We start from the raw sequence: 22,377 nt of genomic DNA, 5'->3' as shown, positions 1-22,377 counted from the left end.
GGTTTAAAAATAGGATACCTCAGGAACCACAGCGAACAACTAATCCGGTTAGGGAGCGACTTGCTTCTTCTGGAGACAGAGCACAACACCTCTCCCACTGAAACCACAGCCCACAAACTCCGAAATAAACAATTGGAGTACAAAGAGCTAGCAAGAGAAAAAGCCCAAATCAGCCTACTCCAAACTCGACACAGGGTCTATGAACTCGGGGAACGGGCTGGAAAAATGCTGGCCTGGCTGGAACAACGAGATCAGGAGTCGCGATGGGCCCCAGAATTCGTACTGGAAGTTGGGAGGCGAGTGGCAAACCCCCAAGAGGTAGCGGATACGTTTGCGAATAACCTGGAGGACATATACACCTCTAAAACCTCTTACTCCTTCAAGGAATCTTGCCAGCTCTTGGAAGAAATGGTTCTGCCAACACTATCAGATGCTGACAGGGATGCCTTGGACGCCGATATTACGGCAGAAGAGGTTTGCAAAGCTATCTTTGCTATAAATTCTGGAAAAGCGATAGGACCCAATGGGATCCCCATTGAATTCCTCAAAGGGATGGCTCTTAAGGTAGCTCCACACCTTAAAAACATGTATGATGAGAGTAGGGAGAGAGGAGTCCTTCCTTTAGATCAAAGATTAGCGACTATAGTGGTCATCTGTAAACCAGCAACACACTGTGGCTCATATAGGCCTATTTCATTAATTAGCTCAGAAGCCAAGGTGCTGGCAAAACTTCTTGCAGCCCGACTAATAGCTGTGCTCCCCTCTCTGGTCCATGAAGACCAATCAGGATTCATACCAGGTCGAAATACCGCCCTCAATATTCGACGACTCCAAAATGTCCTGGGTAGGCAACCCTATCTCCGTGAAGATGCGGTCATACTGTCATTAGACTCCACCATGGCTTTCAACTCGATAGAGTGGCCTTATCTTTTCGAGGTACTGGCTCGGCTGGGCTTTGGCCCCAATTTTAGACGATGGGTGGCACTACTATACAAAGACTTACTGGGACAGGTCAGGGTGAACAATCACACCTCCCGCACATTTGCCTTGCAAAGAGGCACCAGACAAGGCTGTCCTCTGTCCCCCTTATTGTTTGCACTTACCTTAGAACCGTTAGCCCATTGGGTAAGACGGGATGTTTCAATAAGGGGACTAAAATGGAGTGAGGCTATAGAAGACAAAATATCACTATATGCAGATGATATCCTTATATATCTGGCATCCCCCCGAACCTCCCTTAACAGTTTATTTAATATAATCACCAACTTTGGCAAATACGCAGGCTACTCTATCAACTGGTCCAAATCAGTATTATACGTGCTCCATGGCCCTCCGCCTCGGCTACCTCGCGGATACTCAATCCAGTGCGCCGTGGCAGTTTTTAAATACTTGGGCATCTTCATCACACCCGACCCCAAACTGTTCCATGAACACAATCTCCTAGGCCCCCTAAAGCGGCTACAGGATGACGTGCGACACTGGAGGTCGCAGCCCCTGTCCTTCCTTGGCAGAGCAGCTCCATTTAAAATGCTTGCACTTCCCCGATTCTTATATGTTCTCCAGAACTGCCTATTCCCCATAGCAGATAGTTATTTCACCACCATAAAAGGAGTACTCCATACCTAATTAAGGGACGGGAAAGCTCCACGTATCGCCCTTCAGAAACTCACCAAGGGGTGGTATGACGGAGGAATAGCCCTTCCGGATCGCTATTGGGCCTCCCAACTGGTACTCGTTAACCAGTGGATCCATGGATCCCCAACAAGCCCAGCCTTTCATTTAGGGAAATACCAAACAGGCCGAGAAGGATATATGGGAGCTCTCTACTACAAAGTCCGAAATAGCCGAAACTTAGGACCCTTGTCACATACGGTGGCAGTTTGGCATAAAGCCAACAAACGCCTGGGTTGGGCGGATAAGTTCCCCAAGGCTACAACGTTGTGGTCCTCACAAAGATTAGGATCGCTCTGCTTTCATAAAGGATTTGACAAATGGGATACTATTAGAATCACCAATTTGGGGGACTTGATTGCTAAAGGGAAAATTCTCACATTTAAAGAACTGCAAACCAAACACACGCTCGCACAAGGAGAGATCTTACGGGACCTACAAATCTGACACGCCATTCTTACCAATATCCCCGACCTCCCTTCCCTACCAGACGCCTCCCCTTCAGAGGACCGACTACTTACCGAACCACTTCTGACTAAAGCCATCTCTTGTACTTACCGCAAACTTTGCAATAACTTACCCGACACCTTTCAAGCTCAGCGAAACCGCTGGCAAGCAGACTTAGGGGAACTGGACGATGAAGACTGGCAGACCGCTTTATTGTCCCCCAGAGAAACAGCCATGAACCACCGCTTCCGCCTCATACAATTAAAAATACTCCATAGAACCTACCTCTCTGGCATCCTCCTGGCAAAAATAGGTAGCCGGAGCAATGCGTTATGCTTGAGGGGATATGGACAAGACGGTTCCTTTTATCACATCCTCTGGGACTGTCCCCGTATACGCCCGTTTTGGGTTAGAACCACCACAAAGATGAAAGACACCTTGGGCAAACACATCCAACTGTCGCCAAAAATGGGGATCCTAAATATATGTGAGCCCACCGACCTAACGGAAGTTGAGCAGCAATGGGTGGCCCTGGGATACTTATTGGTTAAACGAGCCTTGCAATGTCCTGGGGTTCCAACAAACTGCCGCTTATGATTGGTTGGGTAGCAGAAATGGACAAATGTATGATTGCAGAAAAAGAGGTCTACAAAAGGAGGGGCTGCCCTAAGAAGTGGGATAAAAAATGGGGAGGTTGGAAAGCCTTTAGGGGGGAAATATGTACATCTCCCACAGAAGATATGGCAATGAAACGGACTAGAATTGAGAACCCATAATTCCTTAATTTATGATGTGTTCAACACCAATTTACTGTACTGCATAAGTGATATACCCCACAAATGTATTGTACCAATGATTCTGTGCTTTAACTTTAATAAAAAAGTTTATTAAAAAAAAAAAAAAAACACACACACTGGCATCAGTGTGGGTTTAATGTGCCGAGATGTTTGCTACCAAACTTCCCAGGTTTCAGTAAAGCCATTATAGTGCTGGGGAGTTTGTGATGACCAACTTGCACACCATATACTCTCAGTGGCTTTACTGCACTTACAGTGTCTAAGAATGGACTTAGACACTGTATGGGTATAGTGCTCCTGCAACTGTACCCTCACCTGTGGTCTAGTGCACACTACTAGAGGGGTGACTTGCCTAGGCCACAGGCAGTGGGTTGCAGGCATGGCACAAACACTTTCCAGAAACGCTCTGGCAACAGGACTCACTCGTCTTCGCATACGTTTTACAGGAAATAACCCCCTGAAGAAAGGCAAATGCCCGAAATGCATTGGGGACCCTGTTAATTAGGTGAAATTCAATGGCTATAAAAAAATGAAGATGTGAAATTAACATTATAAAAAGAAAAAGAAGAAGATTAAATGGATTGATTGGAAATGAATGTGAAAACAAAGCATCAAAATAAAGTTTACTGAAACTACCATTGTGTTGAAAGATTTACAAGGTTTAACGCACAAAAGGAGTGCCGGAAGGGTTCGTTCCTTCCCTGTTGGAGAACGGTTTTCTGAATTGCTATTGTTCCACACCTCATGATCAGGAGGTGATACTCTCTGGCACCCAGAAAACAAGGAATGTAAATACAATATTTCTACAACATATATACCACGAGTGTGCGACTGTCACTTATATTTATTCTTCACACAGGGATGAATGCCATGTTGACTCTACACTTTTCTTTGCACCAAAACAGGCAGCCTGCAATGCCAGTGTGTGTGTGTGTGTGTGTGTGTTAAGGTGCAGGATCTCTTACGGTGGCACAATAAGTGTTGCAGCCCTTAGAGGCCTTCCCTGGTCACAGTGCCCTTGGTACCAATGGTACCTTGTACACGGTGCTTACCTGTGGCCAGAGAGGTGCCAGTTGTGGATACAGAGGTCTAGTTTTAGGAAAGAACACAGGCCCTGGGGTCCTGATTGGCAGTGTCCCAGTGTGCATCAAGTCAAACAGCATCAAGTGTCGAGCATAAAGTGGGGGGTTACTGCAACAGAAACCCACTTTCCTACACATTTGTATAAATATTGATGTAACAACCTGTGTTTTGAGTATAATATAGACTCGCTCCCTTTTACATTAGGGATAATATAAAGAAGCCGCATCACTTCTGTGATGTCACTGCATGTGATGACATTGTGAACTGCTTATGCTAGTCCCCCCTTTACATTTTTCTACATGTTTGAGATGTTTGTATAGCATTGTTTATTTTTCAGAGATGTGGGTTGACTGTTTAGCCTCTGAAAGATGCCTTTGACAGTTTAGCTTCTTTGAGAGATTTCTGTGTCTTTTTAGCCTCTTGAGAAACATCTGCCCGTGATTGTTTTAACTTTGAGAAGTGTATGTTGGTAATTGATGTATACCTTTGAGAGGTCCCTTTCCTAAAGAGAGGGCTGTCCGTGATTGTTAAATGTCTTTGAGAGATACGTCTTTGAGTTTTTGAAGCTGCCTGAGAGTTGGTTGTTTGATTGTTTACTCTCTAAATGAGATGCTTCATGCCAGAGAAGATTTGTACAGACAGAGAGAACGCAATATTGTGAATTAATTGTGGCAAATTAATTGTGGCACTTGGAGAACAGGGGCTGTCGCCCGGAACCACATCCCCATCCCAAAATGGTGCAGGACGCTTGTGCTCCCAATAATGGGCCTGCCTTGTTTTGGGGTAACTGAATAAGTCCATTTGGTAAAACCAAAGGAAATGATGGACAGAGTGTTGAACATTGCAAGCACTCACCCCCAGTCAACTGATCTGGGTTTAATCCATCACCGTTCTTTAGCCCACTCTGCCACCCCAGTTCAGACATGGCTGTATGCAAATCAGTCTGACCCTGTGCCTCATGGGAACAGTGCAGCCCGAACTGCCAAGCCATGTCCTCCCTGGACCGGAAACAAGCTTCCTAGGACCGGCGTCTTCAGCCAGGCTTGCTTGAATCCAGTGGCAAAGTGAGCAAGGGACTCACGTCTGAGCATACCCTGCCAACTTATGGCGAACAAAGCAAAACCAAAGGAAATGATGGACGGAGTGTTGAACATTGCAAGCACTCACCCCCAGTCAACTGATCTGGGTTTAATCCATCACCGTTCTTTAGCCCACTCTGCCACCCCAGTTCAGACATGGCCGTATGCAAATCAGTCTGACCCTGTGCCTCATGGGAACAGTGCAGCCTGAACTGCCAAGCCATGTCTTCCCTGGACCGGAAACAAGCTTCCTAGGACCGGTTTCTGGCATTTCAGCCGTCTTCAGCCAGGCTTGCTTGAATCCAGTGGCAAAGTGAGCAAGGGACTCACGTCTGAGCATACCCTGCCAACTTATGGCGAACAAAGCAAAACCAAAGGAGAGAACGCAATATTGTGAATTAATTGTGGCACTTGGAGAACAGGGGCTGTCGCCCGGAACCACATCCCCATCCCAAAATGGTGCAGAACGCTTGTGCTCCCAATATGCCGCTGACCGCGGCCCCCGCAGGGGGCCACTCGGCGGTCGGCGCCTTAGTGGCCCCGGGGCCCCGGTCACCCCTCCCCACTCCCTCCTTCGGGGGGGGCAGGGACACAGACTGGTGCCCCCCTCCGTGTCAGGGCCGGAAGTGACGCGCAATGCGCGTCACTTCCGGGCCCAGGTGTGAGGGGGAGGCTATTTAGCCTTCCCCCACCCTCACTGGCGACCTCTTTTGTCGCCCACCTCGCCTTTTATCGGTCGTCTCGCGTTGATCGTCGACCGTCAGCTGCTCGAATAAATTGGCGGTGAGTTTGCCGGTTTGACCCCCTCGCCCCGGCCCTGTCCCTGGGCAGTACCAGGAGACGGGGCCCTGTGGTCGGAGTACCACGGGCGGGGGGGGGGGCCGTGCTCGGAGCAAAGCTCGTGGGGTTGTTCAGGAAATTATTCCGCCGCGGCTTTCCTTTCTCCCCGGCCTGGATGGTAGTAGCGTGGGTGGTGGGGGTCGTGGGTGCTCGGTTTGGGGGCCCCGCTCTTGCTTGCCCTGGGTGTTGTGTGCGACCCTGCCCCCCCTCCCTCCCCAGCGTGGGTGCATGGCTGGGGACGTTGCTTCGTGCGCGAATGGTGTGCTCCCCCCCTTCGGCGCTCGGGTCTGTCACCAGCGTGTGTCGCGTTCCACTCGCCGTCCCCCCCTTAGATGCGGGGCCGCGTGACCGGCTTCGGCTGGGGCAGTGGCTTGCGGGGCTTTATGGCGTGATTGTGCGGGGTTAACCAGCTGGGGAGGGGTGGCGCGACCTTCTCAGAGCGGGCAATGCGCCTTGCGGAGGGGGTGCTATGTAAGGCGCTCCAATACCTTCGGGTCGATTTCGCGCTATATTAAAATATGCATAAAAGCATAACGTATACAAGGACCGCGCATCGTGTCCGCAAATTCCGATTCTGGTTTGTGTTTTCGCGTCTCGGGGCCTAACGCGCGGTTTTGCGCGGACACCCCGCCTCACCTGGTGCTCACGGCTGGTCCGTGGGGACCCACGCCCGTCTCTGGAGCTTCGGGAACCGGGGTCGAACCTCGGAGTCCTGGGATTATAGATGTATGTTTGGGGTGCTTTCAGTGCTCCGGCGGCTGACCACTGGGTCGTGCACCCGGTGCCCTGGTCCGGGGGAACCGCGCCCGGCTCGATTTTCGAACCGGCGGCCTGCTATGCTCGATGTGGCTCTGCCGGCAGAGCGTTAGAATATAAAGTAAGTCTCTGCTTTGGCTGGCAGTCTTCCTGTGTTGGTTCATGGGAAGTACCGGACCGGGCACGGTTGTATGAGTATGAAGGGCTTAGCCCTCTGAACCGATGGGCTGCGATTCTTGGCAATTCTCTCAACCGCACAGTGCCTGAATGTGTAACGTAAATACGGGCTATGTTAAAGCGCCCCAATAACTTTGGGTCGGGTTCGCGCTATATAAATACAACAGGCGGCATGCTATGCTACACACGGGGGCGGGGCTCGCGAGATCGGGGACGGTAGAGCATGCGAAGATTAGGATAAGCCCCCCCGGGCCCCGGGGGTATGTTGGACGGTGATCAGGACCGGGGACAGTCGGGCAGGAGACACGGTACTAAGCACCCAGTGCCGGACCGTGTGATTTAAATGCGGCGCTCATGTAAAACGCTCCAAGACCTTCAGGTTGGTCTTGCGCTATGTAAACCGGCAGCATGTAGTGGCTGGCGGCCTAGAAGGCCGATGCTTGATGCAGGGACAGCATGGTGCAGGAGAATTTTGCGCCCATACCTTCTGGTTGAGAGTGCGCTACATAAATATGCACGCTGCAACTGCTGGCTGCCTTTAGGGCCTTAAGTGACGTATATGGGGATCCAAGTGCAGTTAGCATGGGATTTGAACGAGCAGGTCAGGTAGAAAGCGGAAGGGATGGGCCTCGGCTGGACTGCTGATTTGGGTGCTGGTAACCAGAGTTCGATCATTTTGGGTCGCGTCCACATCCTGTGATTCTGGCCGAATCACTTAATCACCCCGTGCCTGAATGCGTAATGTAAATACGGTGCTCATGTTAAGTCCTCCAATACCTTCCGGTCGAGTTCGCGCTTAATAAATATGCAACATGTAATTGCTGGCTTCCTATAAGCCAGATACATGACACAAGTACAAGCATTATTCACATCACGCGCTTACGGGCATTACTAAACCCCCCGCACCTCAACGGTTAATCTGGTGCGGTACTCGCGTGATTTGGCACGGGGTTCGTGTTATATGGTACGAATCTCTCACGCTCCCCGTGCCTGCTTGTCTGATGTAAATACGGTGCTCATGTAAAGCGCTCCAATACCTCGGGTCGATTTCGTATTGGAACATTTAATACGGTACTGAGCTCCCAGTGCCTTGTGATGCTCATGCAAAGCGCTCAATACCTCGGGTCGATTTCGGGCTATATAGTAGGCAACAGGTATTGGTTGGTTGCCTACATGGGCAGATGCGCGATGCATAGATTGCTTGGCCACAAGAATTTGGCGCCAATTCCTTCGGGTCGTGTTGGCGCTAGATGAATATGCAAGCTACGATTGCTGGAGGCCTATGAGCTCATGTGCAGGCAAGTGTTCGCAAGATCTCGATCGTGCCTATATGCGCGCGCATTAGGCGATTCAGGACATTACTCGTTGGCGCGTATTACTGTTTTAAGGAACTTCGTCGTTCCCCGCGCAGGCATGTGTAGCATGTAGCGGGCGTCCAGCGCTCCAGTACATGCGCCCTCACCTGACCTGAGTTAGGTGGTACGGTGCTCGCGTCCAGGCTCAGTTGCCTTGGCGCGCGGTGGCGTTAGCGACAGAGGCTTCGCGTAAACGGGTTGTTTGGCCTCGCGTATATTGGGGCCGGTAGATTGACGTGGTGGCCTATCGCTCCATACGCTGAGCTGGGGGAAGCGCCCCCGCTACTGTCGCGTGATGTAAAGGGGACAGTTGTGCGAGTCACGAACGAAGCCAATAGTGCGGACTTGTGGTAGGTATGATGTTACGCGTATCATACAGCTAGGAGCTAGGTCAGAAACAGCGAAATTACAAGTCGGCCCGCACAGTATGCTGAGCACATAGTTGTGCTTTGGGCCCCCCGCACCTCAAGGGTTAATCTGGGGCGGTGCTCGCGTGCTCTGTATGTGTAACGTAAATACGGTGCTCATGTAAAGTGGTGCAATACCTTTGGCGGCGAGTTCGCGCCATACAAATATGCAACATGTATGTGCTGGCTTCCTATATGGCAGATAAATGACACAAGTGCGTGCATTGTTCACATACGCGATTACGGGCATTAATAAACACCCCGCACCTCAATGGAAAATCTGGTGCGGTGCTCGCGTGATCCGGTTTGGGGAGCGGGTAATATGGTACGAATTTCTTAAGCACCCCCGTGTGAAGATGTAATGTAAATACGGTGCTCATGTAAAGTGCTCCAATGCCTTCCGGTCGAGTTCGCACTATATAAATATGTATCATGTAATTGCAGGCTTCCTATAAGGCAGATACATGATACCAGTACATGCACTGTTCACATCATGCGATTACGGGTATTACTAATCCCCCCCGCACCTCAAGGGTTAATCTGGTGCGGTGCTCGCGTGACCTGGAACGGGGTTCGTGTTCTATGGTACGAATCTCTCACGCTCCCCGTGCCTGTATGTGTAACGTAAATACAGTGCTCATGTAAAGCGGTGCAATACCTTTGGCGTCGAGTTCGCGCTATACAATATGCAACATGTATGTGCTGGCTTGCTATAATGCAGACACATGATACAAGTGCACGTATTATTCACAAGAATTGCTTGTGCCCACATTCGCCCGCATTAGATGATTCCGGGCATTACAACACCCCCTGCACCCGAATGGGTTATTCGGTCGGTGCTTGTGTCCGGCGCTCGAATAATTTCACGCACATTACGGTTTGAGCTAATCACTAATCGACCGTGCCCGAATAGGTATGTGAATACGGGGCTCATGTACTGCACTCCAACACCTTCGGGCAGGTCACGCTGTGACTCTGGGCAGATAATTTAATATCCACGTGCCCGATGATGCATGTATATACGGTACTCATGAACGGCGCGCCATTACCTTCGGATCGAGTTCGCGCTGGGTTGCGACGCTGGGTAAATCAATGAATATCGCTGCGCCCGAATATGTATGCGAGCTGCTGGACCTGGTATGCCTGGGTTCCCGAGCGTCACGGACCTGGCGGCTCATGATCTCACTCCCGTGCCCGAATATGTGTGTAAATATGTTGCTCATGCACAGCGCTGCCATACCATTCGGGTCGAGTTCGCGCAATATGAGAGTGCTAATTACAGCAAGGGTCGCGCGGTACGATCCTGACCACACGTGACCACGTGTAGCTCGTCTCCAACCTTTTTGCTGAAAGGGGGCTTGGGTCGTTTGTCATTGTTGTTGTTGTCTCGACACCCACCCCCATTGCTTACGGCCTCGCGCTCCCAAGTGCATCAGTCCTTGGGTAGGACGGACCAGAGTCGGGATAGTCCTAACGTAGAACGGTCATTGCCATATTAGTAACAGTTAAACACGGGTCGCTGCCGACAGTCTATAAGAGGTATGCTTATGCCCGCAACTCTGCCCCGCCAACATGCTTATGTGGGCCGCCTTCAACTGTCACTCATAGTGGCACTGATATGGGGGAAACCACACATAACTAACTGTAACCTAGACACCCAGGTGGGTGCCTAGTCGGGCAGGGCAACGCAACCGAGATAGAATGGTAGTTATTATCTAATGTTAAAGGAAGTCTGGTTTGAGCCACTAGATGGGTGTAGATATGGGTGTAGCTCAGTGCCCCAATCGCATTGAATACGGGGACGCACTGACTTAGCACCACATAGGTTACCGGCGTGATTGACCAGGGGGTTGCGGGTGCGCCGCTCGCGAGCAGATTTTAACCCGTGGTTGTTCGGTGTCTTGGACCACTGCAACCAAAGACAGATTCGGGTTGCTTCAGTGAAGACCTTCCACCCGCGCTTTAGCCAGAGCGGCTTGTGGGTGATATAGTTGTTATATAGCAAGGGTGCGGTCGTTCAAAAAGTTTGGTAAACACCACGTAGAGCCTCATGGCGTCAGGGCATTATGGACCATGCAGCATTCGCAACATTCAGAATAGGGCCGGTATTTGCACCAAAGTTTCCGGTTGGTTCACACAGACTTGTCCGCCCCCGAGGTTACCCTTTAGGGGTGGAACCTGAGACTAAGGGGGCATCTCCTGCTCGGGCGTCACAAATAAGCGTTAGCTACGCGGGGATGGAGTACCATGCAGGTCCTGCCACCACTGGGTTCCCTCCAGTCGATGGGATCATTTTAGGTGGGCCCACGAAGTCTACGGTTCCTGGGAAGCTTCCAGCCGTGGGCAGGTAGCAACAGATGAAAGTATCAGCGTGTGGGTATAGGACATCTGCTTTCTGGGAGCACCGTGCCCTGGGAGCACGCGCGTTGCCCTAATTCTGAGGCCTACCCATAAAGGGGCAGAGTAGCAAAACAAGTAAATAGGCTCCATAGGCGGGCCTCGGGCCTCACAGCTGGGCCCAGGGAAAATAGGGTTTTTCTTAATGTCTAGAGGACCATTGCGGTTGGGGGTATCCCCCACCGGATTCCCTGGTCGCGTACCACAGTTGCGGGAGACTGGGATCCGGGTTTACGGACACGTTACCGCGCCAGGGGCGCTGCCAGCAAACATACGGTGCTGCTGTCCCAGTAATTGGGGTGTCGGCGGGGCAATCGGAAGGGGACAGTATGTCAATAGTACATTTGACACGCCCAGGGTGCACTAAATCTCCACTTCAACGTAGCAGGAATTTGGCACCGCTGGGGATGCTCTGGGTTTGCGGTGGGGGGCCCCCCCGCCACCCTCCTTCTGAGGAGCATGATGGGAGGGGCGTAGTAGGACTTAGTCAATCCTCAATGCTTGAACTTTACTGACGGCGCGCAATGTTAAGCCAGACAGATTCCCGAAGCTGGTATACCTAGGGGGTTACATCACTGAGGGATCTGTAGGGGCATAATTCCCATAAGGAATAGGGGATGGTGGGCAGGGGCAGGAGTCGCCCCTTGCCCACGGTCACGCGCTGGCAGCTAGGAGCACTCCTGTGCTCCAGGTTTAGCAATCAGAGGGGGCTGGCCAAAGGTTAAGTGAACCTCCTCTCGCCTTCATAGCCTAAGAGGGCAGGCCCAGAATTGTGAAGAGGGTAACCTGCCCGCATGGGGGGCGAATAGTTCTTGGCACATCTCCCCAGGCCCAACGGGTCCTTTATTTCAGCAGACCCTATTCCGATTAGGATAGCGTCTCGGGCCTTGGGGGCTTAGATGGGGCCATCTACAACACCAGGAGCTATAGCTCAATGGTAAGTCTTGGGTTCGAGTCCCGCAAACGCTGTCAAAGTGTCATAAGTTGGCAAAATTTCCAACTCTTCTTTAACCAGGAGCCATAGCTCAATAAGTCTTGTGCCTACGGTTGTAATGGTCTCACAGGACAAGGGTTCGAGTCCCGCGAGCACTGTCAAACTGTCATGAGGTGGCAGAATGTCAAACTCTTCTGTCTGCAGGGATGGTTCCCTGGCAGCTAGTTGCAGGAAGCCCTAGATAGGAGAGGTGCAGGTAAGACTATAGCGGGTTGGTGGGGGGCCCTGGCTGCGACGGTTAGCCGCCTCCAGGGCTGTGGCGGAGTTACAGGGCGATCTGGAAGCAGGCCGGTACAAAGGGTACCTCTGCGCGGCACCACGTGGTGCCTGAGCCAAAACGAGGAGCCTCCAGAGAGGTCCCGGAAGCCGGTTGGCGCCCCGCTAGGCCTGCGGGCGGTTGTGGGCCTGAACAACCGGGGGCTTGCTATGTGACGCTCCGCCCCGAGAGGGGGGGTGTGAGTAGAATTTCAACGGCACGTGATCGTAAAAAAGAATCACTTGGGGGGCAGCACTTGCGGGTCGTTCCCGTGCTGCCCGGCTCATCAGGCGGGCAGGTGAAGTAGATGGCCACCTGCCCTTGGATCGCCCGTAAGATAACCCACCTATTACATATACTGGAATTATGTAATAAACCTGCAGCATTTGTTACCCACTTACAACTGTTTCTTGTGTTTTCATTGGGTAACCTAATTTGGGGGAGGGGGGAAAGCGGGGTGCCCCTGGGGGTACTAATGGGCCTGCCTTGTTTTGGGGTAACTGAATAAGTCCATTTGGTGCCATTGAAACAGACAAAGACTACAACTCCTAGAATGCTCCGTATTATTCAATGAACGTGGTATCCGGTGTGACATGGATTAGCGTCTACTGTAGAACAGCGCCGTGAAGGCTCATAGAAGCGCTGTATGGTAGCACCTAGAAACTGGAGGTGCGCCAGGCGCGCAACACCCATTGGACTCACTGGGCTTCAGCCCCCCCCCCCCCCCCCCCCGTCGTGTGTGGCAGCCCGGGCTGAGACACCTTCCCGGGCAAAAAAACAGCCGTACCCGAGCACTTCACAGGTCTTTAAAAGACCATTTGCATGTTAATGAGGCCTTGCTGTTGTTTCGCCCCCTCTAAGAGTCCCTGCAGCTCCACTCTGCCTATTGCTTAAAGTTCAGCCCCCCCCGAATTTTTTGCTCAGCCCCCCCCGAAATTTTTGCTCAGCCCCCCCCCCCCCCCCCCGAAATTTGGCTCTAGTTGCGCCTCTGAGGTGCGCCTAGTAGTTGCAGAGTTTGGGGGAGCGGCACAGATATGGTATCTAATGCAGATTTAGGGGTGGTCCGGGTTTGGTTTATCTCTATTTGATTAGGTCCCCAAAGTGAAAGTAATGGAGTCTTTCACACCTGGACCAGAGGTGGGTCCGTATTTGTGTCTGAAGTTCAGCAGAGGGACCCAGAGGGACTAGTCTGCAGTGCGAGGGAAAGGTCCAGCGAGGCCACGTTCCGTAGGGGTAGGAGAGGCCAATCTCTAAGGTGCAGACAGAGGCCAGACCTGGTTGTGCTGTGGAGAAATTGGCATGCTCTGCAGTGGAAAGAGAGGCCCACAGAGTTCGTACTGTGCAGGGAGACGCCAGGCTATGCCGAGGGAAGGATCCCTGTGACAGAGGGACCAGGATCTGCAGGGGGAGATGGTGAGGCCAGGCTCTGCAGGGGGGGATAGTGGGGGTGAGGATCTGCTGAGGGAAGAGAGAGGCCAGGTTCTGCAGGGTTGAGAAGGAGGGGGAGGGGGGGGGGGGGGTCAGGCTCTGCTGATGGAAAAGAGAGGCCAGGCTTGCAGGGAGAGATGGGGGTGGAAAGGGCTGAGGGTGTGCAGAGGGAAAAGAGAGGCCAGGCTCTGCAGGTGGGGAAGGGGGGGGGGGGGGTGAGGCTCTGCAAAGGGGAAAAGAGAGGCCAGGCTCTGCAAGGGGAGGAGGGGTGAGGCTCTGCAGAGGGAAAAGAGAGGCCAGTCTGTGCAGGGGCGGGAGGGGGTAAATTCGCTGCCTCTCCCTTCGACCTCGGTCGCCGGCATAGAGGGGGTTAAACCCTCACCATTATCCGGGAGTGGGCGGGGCTTTAACTGGATTGCAGCAGAGCCCGAGACCAGAGTCCACCCCGCCCCCAATTTATCTCTCACATCAGAGCCCCCCGCTCCCCATCATCTCAGACCCCCAGCAACCCCCACTCCATCCACATCCTCGCGTTCCAGACCTCTCGTCTCAGGCTGCTCGCCCTCAGTCTTTGCAGACCCCCTTACTGTCCGCTGCATACCCTCACCCCGACAGAACTCCACCGTTTCTTCATGGACCCTTCAAAACACCAGACCCCATCGCCCTATATCCCTACGAAACTACCCAAAGCCGCGTCTCTTCGGACCCCCTCTAACTACCCAGACTCATTCACAACCCTCCCCCTCAGTCCTTACTCACACCCGTCAGACCTCCAGCTCGCTTCAATCCCCTTCAGACTCCTGCAGTATCTTAAAATTCCCCTCCGTACATGAACCCCCTCCCCCGCCCCAATGCTCCGAGACCCGCTAAAACAAATTCGGCTCCGTCCCAGCCTACCTTCTTACAGCCATCTCCAATCCTCCTCAGCGCTTGGGGCGCTTCTGACGCTACACAAATGGTTAACGTAGAGATCTCTTCTCAGAACCCATCAGATCGGTTCCTGTCCCCTCAGCCCCTCCATACCCCCCATCCCTGCTCTCTTACAGACTCCTCAGGTTAAGTCTATCTACAAACCCTCTCAGGCTCCTTCAAACCAACTCCGGTCTCACACATTCGCCACGCACAGCGCCACAGATCGCTCAACAACTCTGAATCCACAGACCAGTCACACAATCCTTCTCACCTAAGACGCTTCGGACAGTCTTAACATAGACGCCAGACCCCCGCAAACCATATCCGTCCTCATCCTCTCCCTACCACCCACGCCCCCTGACCGTCTCACTCTACAGCGCAATCCAGACCCTTCATACCGTCACTGCTCCCTCTCAGACCCCTCGCCTCACAGTCCTAGGCCCTTTCTACTACAAATCCACATTCGACCCTTCAGAAGCACTTAAACTCATGCCCTCTTCCACTCTTAATCTGCACACCTCCAGATACACCCCAAACTCTGCCTCCCCCTTTTCCTCCACACTGCCGGTCGCCCCGGGGCTGGGAACAGGTCATGGACCTGTCGACGGAGGTGGACCGCTTCAACTCCTCGCCGGGAGCCAACCTCAGCACGGCCCGTGAGTATGTGGTCTGTGATACTACCCCCTGCTTTCCCCCATCCCCACCGGGCGCTCGCTCTGTATAGGAAATAATTAGGCCTCCCAGTTCTGTAGTAGTTATATTTTAAGTCTAGATGTCTTTAATTTTCTAAATTTATTTTTTGCCCATATTATTCATATTTATATATATATACTTTGTTTCACAAACGGATACATCATACCCCGTGTATTTCCACACCTTCCAACTCACCCTGTGTGCCCCCCTGCCCTGTGTCTCATCATATATCGGATCCTTGACACAGTCACTCCATGGGGAGCCCTTATCAGATGGTCAACACAGTTATTTGGAAACTTCTGCAGAGAGCAGGGTTCCAGATAATTCTTTGGAGGCTCTGCTCAGCCCATGATCATCCCACAATGTGAAACGTTGCTAGGACATTGGTCACTGCATCAAAGCTTTGTTTTTTATGGTGTGGTAAGAGGGAGGCAGTGACTCAAAGTGCCTCAGGCTGTGCTCAGCACAAAACCCAACCCCCTCCAAAACCCCACTCCCTTATACAGTAAAAAAAAAAAGGCAGTTCTGTAAATGTGAACTACTTTAATGTTTATCAAGCTTTAGCGTTACAAGCACCTAACTATATTATCAAAATACACCCAAGGAAACATTAGCATTGTAGTATAAGCAAGCGCACATATAAAGTAATGTAAGAATATGTCAACACTTTTTACTCTCTCCTACTAGATATTTTGTCATAGTTTGTGTAAAAAAGTATTTATGAGTGAGTTGTCAACTCCTCGCCAATGTAAAAATAATTTGGGTCTTAAAAAGGACACTTTGTCACCACAATAGTCCATGGCACTGAAGGAAACTACTTTGCGTGTGGATGTGCTTACTGTCGGTTATAATCAGACGTAATCTTAGTTTGTGGGCACAAGTCCTGGCTCCAGTGTTTGGTGTGATAACACGTGGACACGATCTACCAGAACCTGGAAAGGTAGCTTTAGGGTCCCATTGTACAAAAAAAGTGAACAGAACCTGCCCTCGAGTTAACATATGATTACTCTGTTGGACATTCCCAGTAAAATGTACGCGAAACACCCACTGCGTTTAGTGGAGGACTGGGTAAGCAGTGCCAGAGTTTTACCAAAGGTTCAAATGGGTTTCCGTAAAAGTAATTCAACAACGGATGGCTGCTGTCTACTCTTAAATCTTCTAGCTGAAGAATATGCCTTCAATATAAAACAGCCCCTCTATGTGTCATAAATGGGGTACCCCTTTAGTTCCTCCCCCCAAGATGCAGCATTTTAGCAGTACTCCTAGTGAAAGGCCCTCTTCTCATATAAGGGTGTCTGTTTCTACAGAACCATGCCTCGGCACACATTCTTCGTGTAATCCTCTTGGAAGCAAGGATCTGTTGTCTGACTCGCTTCGTTGCTTAGAAAGAGTCCTGCCCTCGATATTGGCTCTTAATGGAGAAATCTGTGAATAACTCTGACCACATCCTGGATTCTCTCTTGTCTTTAACTACATTTTTAATTTTGGATCAAAGAACTTTAGTAGAAAAGGCTTCGTCCTCTGTGGTCAAATCTGGTCCCTCCTAGATTGAATGCTCTTCTGAACTCTATCACCGCACCCACCTCTTAAGTAAGCCTTGTGGGGCGGTGGTGCTCTTGACCATGGTTGTAAGGATTCAAGTACTCAGGCCGCCCGCCTCAATGTAGTGAAAAAAGCAAAGATAATGGGGAATTATTTGAGAAGGATCAGTCACTCTCCCTAAAGAAGTTCTTTAAATCAGGGGATGGTCCTTCATTGCCTCAGACCTCCTTGCCTTCAAATAAAAGAAAAGAAAAAATGTCTTCCCCATTTTTCAAAGTAAGGATCCTGCTGTAGTTCTGTTACCCTCAGTGGAGGAAAAGAAGAATAAGATTAAGAGCGTACATAGGAATGCAAGGAGGAAAAAATTCAGTCGAATGAATAAAAAACGACCAAGTACGCTTTGCTTTGACTTAAATGCTGTGTCAAACTCTCCCGACTCCAGATTAGTCTCTTGATTGCTAAAAAGGTGGAGGTAGGTTGAATTGAATAAAGAGCAAGTCTTCCTCTCTCTACTCCGCCCTTAGGGACTTCCTCGGAGTTCATGTCCAATCTGGAAGGAGATAATGTGTTGTATGCACCTGTTCCTGTATCGGTGACTCCATCCTCTATTCTGAACCCCCATGCCAAAATGTTTACCTGTACAGTGGGGGATAATGTTATTTATACTCGAATGTGAGGGGTTAAGTTGGGGTTATTCTTGTCAATTTAGCGTTTGTACCACTGTCTTTAGATTTTTTTTTAACCTTTGACCATGAGCTTTACTTGAATAGGTCTTTCCTGTTGAATTGTTTTTCAGTCATCCTGATCTCCAAATGGTGCAGAGTACTGACCTCTCATTGGTTCAAGCTTGTAATCAAGGGAAGAATGGCGGGGCTAGAGTGACCTTTTGCTCTAAGGTGGTATCTAATTTAGTGATCTTGAATAGCGACAAGCTGCGCTGTCACGGCATTGATGTACTCGTACCACAGGAGAAGAGAGCTTTCAAAATCCCCGCACACAACTCCAATGGCCAGGGCAATTACCATTCTGGCCCTCCTCTCCTAGAAGCCCCCCAGGGTGAGAGGGAAAGTACATTTCGGGTCTCTCTTGGAAAAGGCGTAGGAGAGTCTCACTGCTCCCTGAGAAAGAGGAAAACCAGATACAGACCCGTGACGAGGAAGACAGGAAATGGAGCTGGGTTGCGGGTGTCCTTAATTCCAATTGCCCCACAGGGCTAAAGTTTAAAAACTGCTCCTATTAATGGTCTCAAATTAATTTCTTGGAATGCTGCCGGCTTACTCACTGACAAAAATACATTTCTATTCTTAAAAGGATTGAAATATAATGTGCATTCAAGAAACCTGGATTGTAAATTATTGACTAGCAGAAGGTTATATTGTGTTAAGCTATCTAGCATTCTCTGTCAAGAGGGGGTCATGCGAAAGGAGGTATAGCCATGTTGCTTAGTACTAACTGTAGATGGAAATATAAACATATTCCCCATGTTTCAAATTTAATTCAGGCGGTAAAAATACGTTGTAATGAGAATCAGGAAGGTACTGACTCATTATTAGTCGTAAATGCTTACACCCCACCATACTCTTCTCATACTTACCTGTTGAAGAGCATATTTGATTTTATAACTATTACCATGGTAAGAGAGGATTTTACACATTTGATTCTGTTAGGCGACCTGAACGCTAAAGTCTCTAACCACACCTTAAGGCTTTTTGCAAATGTCCTGAAAGAGGACGCTCTAAAAATTCCCCCAGCTATTTTTCCTAATAGCAGTCAAGTAGAAAAAAAATAACTGCTTTTATTAGAAGGCTTGAGGAATACGGAACTATTAATCGTAAATGGGAGAATAGAAAATGACACCCCTGTGAAGGTTACTCATAAGTCCGTCTCTGGCGGTTCTATAATTGATTATGTAATTATTCAGGTGTCACTTTTTAATAGGATATCGTGCATGAAAGTCCTTGATAATACATATAGTGTCCACGTGCTGATCTCCTGTAAGGTGGGCGTTAGCCTAACGGAAGTTGGGTTAAAAAAATCAAATGACAAAATGTATTGGAATGCCAAAGCATTGGTACCATTTAAAAAATCACTGACTGTTTTAGTAGGAGAACGACAGCTTTCCTTCTCAGACCTGTCGATATCGCATGGAACCTGTATAAAAACCTGGTCTCGGCCTGTAAAACAAATTACTTACCCTCTCGGCGGAGACCACTTTGACATCCGATAATGGCCCTAAATAGGGAGCTAAGTAAACTGGTGAGGACACAATTTCAGTACTTCTCTATAGAGTGCATCAATTTAATTGATCTCCTTAAGAGGAGAAGATAGAGACAAAAATGCACTCTAAGAAAAAAAAAGTAAGACTATGTAACTGGGTCCAGATAAAAGAGGCAGCATCCTGTATTGATGCTAAAAGATACTGGGAAGTAATCTCTGACAGCTGTTGTTATGTTATGTTATTCACTTTTATTAGGCGCACAGCTGCCCCAGCGAAGGGGCGTCCTGGCGCCTGATCAGGTACACAACACAACAGGTCAAGGCCAAGAAAAGAGAAATCAGATAGCAGGGGCAAACAGATGTGTTTTAATGGCGCGTCTAAAAAGAGTCAGGCTGTTTAGGGCGCGAATATGTAAAGGAAGGGAATTCCATAGATCAGCCGCCAGAACACGAAAAGAGCGTCCTCCCATCCTACTCAGCCTGAACCTAGGCTTAGTCGCCAGATGGTAAGATTCAGACCTGAGAGACCGCGTGGGGACGTAAGGAGAAATAAGGCCCGCCAAAGCAGGGGGAGAGGAAAGCTTCAGGATCTTAAATGTCAGACAGAGAGCCTTAAATTTGATTCTCTGTCTGACCGGAAGCCAGTGAAGGGAGGTCAGAACAGCAGAGACAGAGCCTCGTCTCGGAAGGCCAACAATGGCCCGTGCAGCAGCGTTCTGCACCCTCTGAAGCCTAGTAGCCTCAGCCTGGTTGACTCCAAGAAGCAAGGCACTCCCGTAGTCCAGCCGGGAAAGAATAGAGGCCTGAACCACCAGTTGCCGAGTGGGGGGTCAAAGAATTTGAGGACTGACCTCAGCCCTCGCAGAATACCAAAACAGGTAGCTGCTGTCTTCTTTGTATGGCTGGTATAAGAAAGATTGGAATCCAGCCACACCCCCAGATTTTTAACTTCGGCCGCTGGAATGGGGGACACCCCGAGTTCAGAAGGCCACCACTGGTCTCCCCAAAGTTCCGCCTGCTTCCCCACAACCAGGACCTCGGTTTTCTTAGCATTAAGCTGTAGGCAGTTGCTACGCATCCAGCTAGCCACAGCTATAAGTCCTGCACGGAACCTGGGCGCAGTCACCTCAGGGTCCCCACTGAGTGTCACCGCCAGCTGCGTGTCGTCGGCATACGATGTCATGGTAAGGCCACATTGCCTGACGACAGCGGCCAACGGTTTCACATACAAGTTGAACAATGTGGGGCTTAAAGCAGAACCCTGAGGGACTCCCAGTTCCAAAGAATGGAAAGAGGACTGGCCAAGTGGAATGGCTACTTTGAAAGACCGGTCCGAGAGGAAGGAGCGGAACCACTGAAGAGCCTTCCCCCCAATACCCACTTCCTCCAAGCGCCGCATCAGAATGTCATGAGACACCGTGTCAAACGCGGCGCTCAGGTCTAACAATAGGAGTGCCGCAGTCTGCCCCGCATCCAGCACTGACCGCAAATGCTCGGTCATGAAGAGCAAAGCAGTTTCAGTGCTGTGTTGGGCGCGAAAACCATTTTGACTCTCGTCAAGAATGTTATTACGAGAGAGGTGGGCAGACAAGATGGAATTCACGTGTGCCTCAGTGACCTTGGCGGTCCAAGGCAGGAGGGAGATGGGCCGGTAATTCTCCGGGAGCAAGGGGTCAGAGTTGGATTTCTTCAGAATAGGGCTGACCACAGCTTGCTTCCAGGATGGCGGGACCACGCCCTCACTGAGGGAAAGATTAATCACGTCCAAAATGGGTTCACGACAGAGAGGCGGGAGACGAATAAGGAACTGCGGCTTCAATGGGTCTAAGGGGGAGCCAGATTTAATTTTAAGGCTCAGAGTGTCAAATACCTCGTTAGACATAGCCGGCAGGATGGACAGAGTTTCGGACACCGGGACCTTCATATCACTAAGAGCATCCCCGAAGACAGATGGTATAAATCCTCGATAGATTGTCTGCACCTTCCCCACGAAAAAGGATGCCAAACTTTCACAGTGAGAGTCCGTGCAGATTTCTTGCGAGGTAGCCCGTTTCCCCATCAGGTCTTTGAGTACCTTGAAAATTAACTTAGAAGGGTTAGGGCTGTTGGAAAACTCAGCTGCATAGTAAGCGGCCCGGGTTTGACAGATAGCTCTGTGATAGGTCTTAAGCTGGGCAAAGTACAGTGATTTTAACGTGGGATCAAAGGATTTTCGCCAGGCCCTCTCAGCTTGCCTGCAAGTTCTCTTAAGTTCGGCAAGAGTCTCATTATACCAAGGGCTGCGATTTTTTACGTGACATTTAGCCCAGCGCAGAGGTATAAGAGAATCGAGGGCAGTAAGGACCCAGTTGCAATACTGGTCATATCCCTGTTCCACATTCTGCAGTTTGCCCAGGGGTTGTGCCTCCAATATCCTGACAAACTCCTCCAACTTGAGTTTACGCCAATTGCGCTTTAAGATCTGTTTATCCACAGGTTTAAATTGCGGATTTTCTAGGGGGCATGACACCTTGACCAACAAATGGTCAGTCCAACCCACCACCATCGGGTCAGATGATCTAGCCCGAACTAGGGTGATAAAAAAGGGGTCAAGTATATGACCTCCTATATGGGTGGGGGAGGTGACTAGTTGGTTAAATTGCATCGCTTCCAGGTCCGCTAACAAGGAGCTGATGGATAGAGATGACGTCTGATCAAGATGTATATTTAAGTCACCTACTATGCTAAAGTTAGCACACCTAGGAGCCAGCGAGCCAACCACATCCGCAAGGGCAGCCTTAAAAGCAGTGTCGTTCCCCGGTGGACGATAGATAAGCACACCACTGAAGGTAAACTGATGACTAACCCTTACCTTAAACGAGGCGCTTTCACACATTGGAAGATCAAAAGCCTTCCACTCAGCTGGGAAGCAGGATTTAATCGCCATGGCTATACCACCTCCGCTAGTCGAACGGTTCAAGGTAAACACCGTGTAGGTAGAGGGGAAAGCCAGATTTATAATGGCAGTGTCAGCGTCCTGTAACCAAGTTTCGGTAAGAAAAATGATATCAGGAAGGTCCGTATCTATCATGTCCCGTAGTGACTGATGGTGCTTGACCAAGGATCTAACATTCAAGCTCCATATATTAAGTTCCTGCTCGGTGCAATCCGTATGAATGCCACGAGCAGTCCCTACAGCAAGTCGTACCCCATTGGGAGTAGCCAGGGAAAAACTGCCGCAAGAACAGTCATAAGGTCCCGAGAGAGGAGGTACAGGGACAGAGTTACACGCCAAAAGGCTGTCTCTTATGGAAAAGAGATCAGCACGACCGTACCTGAGTGCCGCT

General features: G+C 50.2%; 1 protein-coding gene across 3 annotated transcripts in view; it reads left to right on the top strand.

Annotated features, from left to right (window-relative positions):
• Window positions 1-13,569: 13,569 nt before the first annotated feature.
• The window catches only part of MCHR1 (melanin concentrating hormone receptor 1), a 76,749-nt gene continuing 67,941 nt past the window's right edge, over window positions 13,570-22,377 (top strand). Inside the window, exon 1 of one of the 3 annotated variants that reach the window (XM_085601072.1) lies at window positions 13,570-13,672. Coding sequence is in view for 1 of the 3 variants with exons in the window: in XM_085601069.1 (XP_085457195.1) it covers window positions 15,192-15,255 (64 nt within the window). In the remaining 2 variants the exon portion in view is untranslated. Of the gene's footprint in view, window positions 13,673-14,061; window positions 15,260-22,377 lie in introns of those variants that run through there. The other 2 variants (XM_085601071.1, XM_085601069.1) reach the window with 2 other exon arrangements.

Source organism: Triturus cristatus, chromosome 4_2 (assembly GCF_964204655.1).
Source record: "Triturus cristatus chromosome 4_2, aTriCri1.1, whole genome shotgun sequence".
NCBI lineage: Eukaryota > Metazoa > Chordata > Amphibia > Caudata > Salamandridae > Triturus > Triturus cristatus.
The sequence above is the reverse complement of the archived record's forward strand: the minus strand, read 5'-3'. Positions and strand labels throughout refer to the sequence as shown.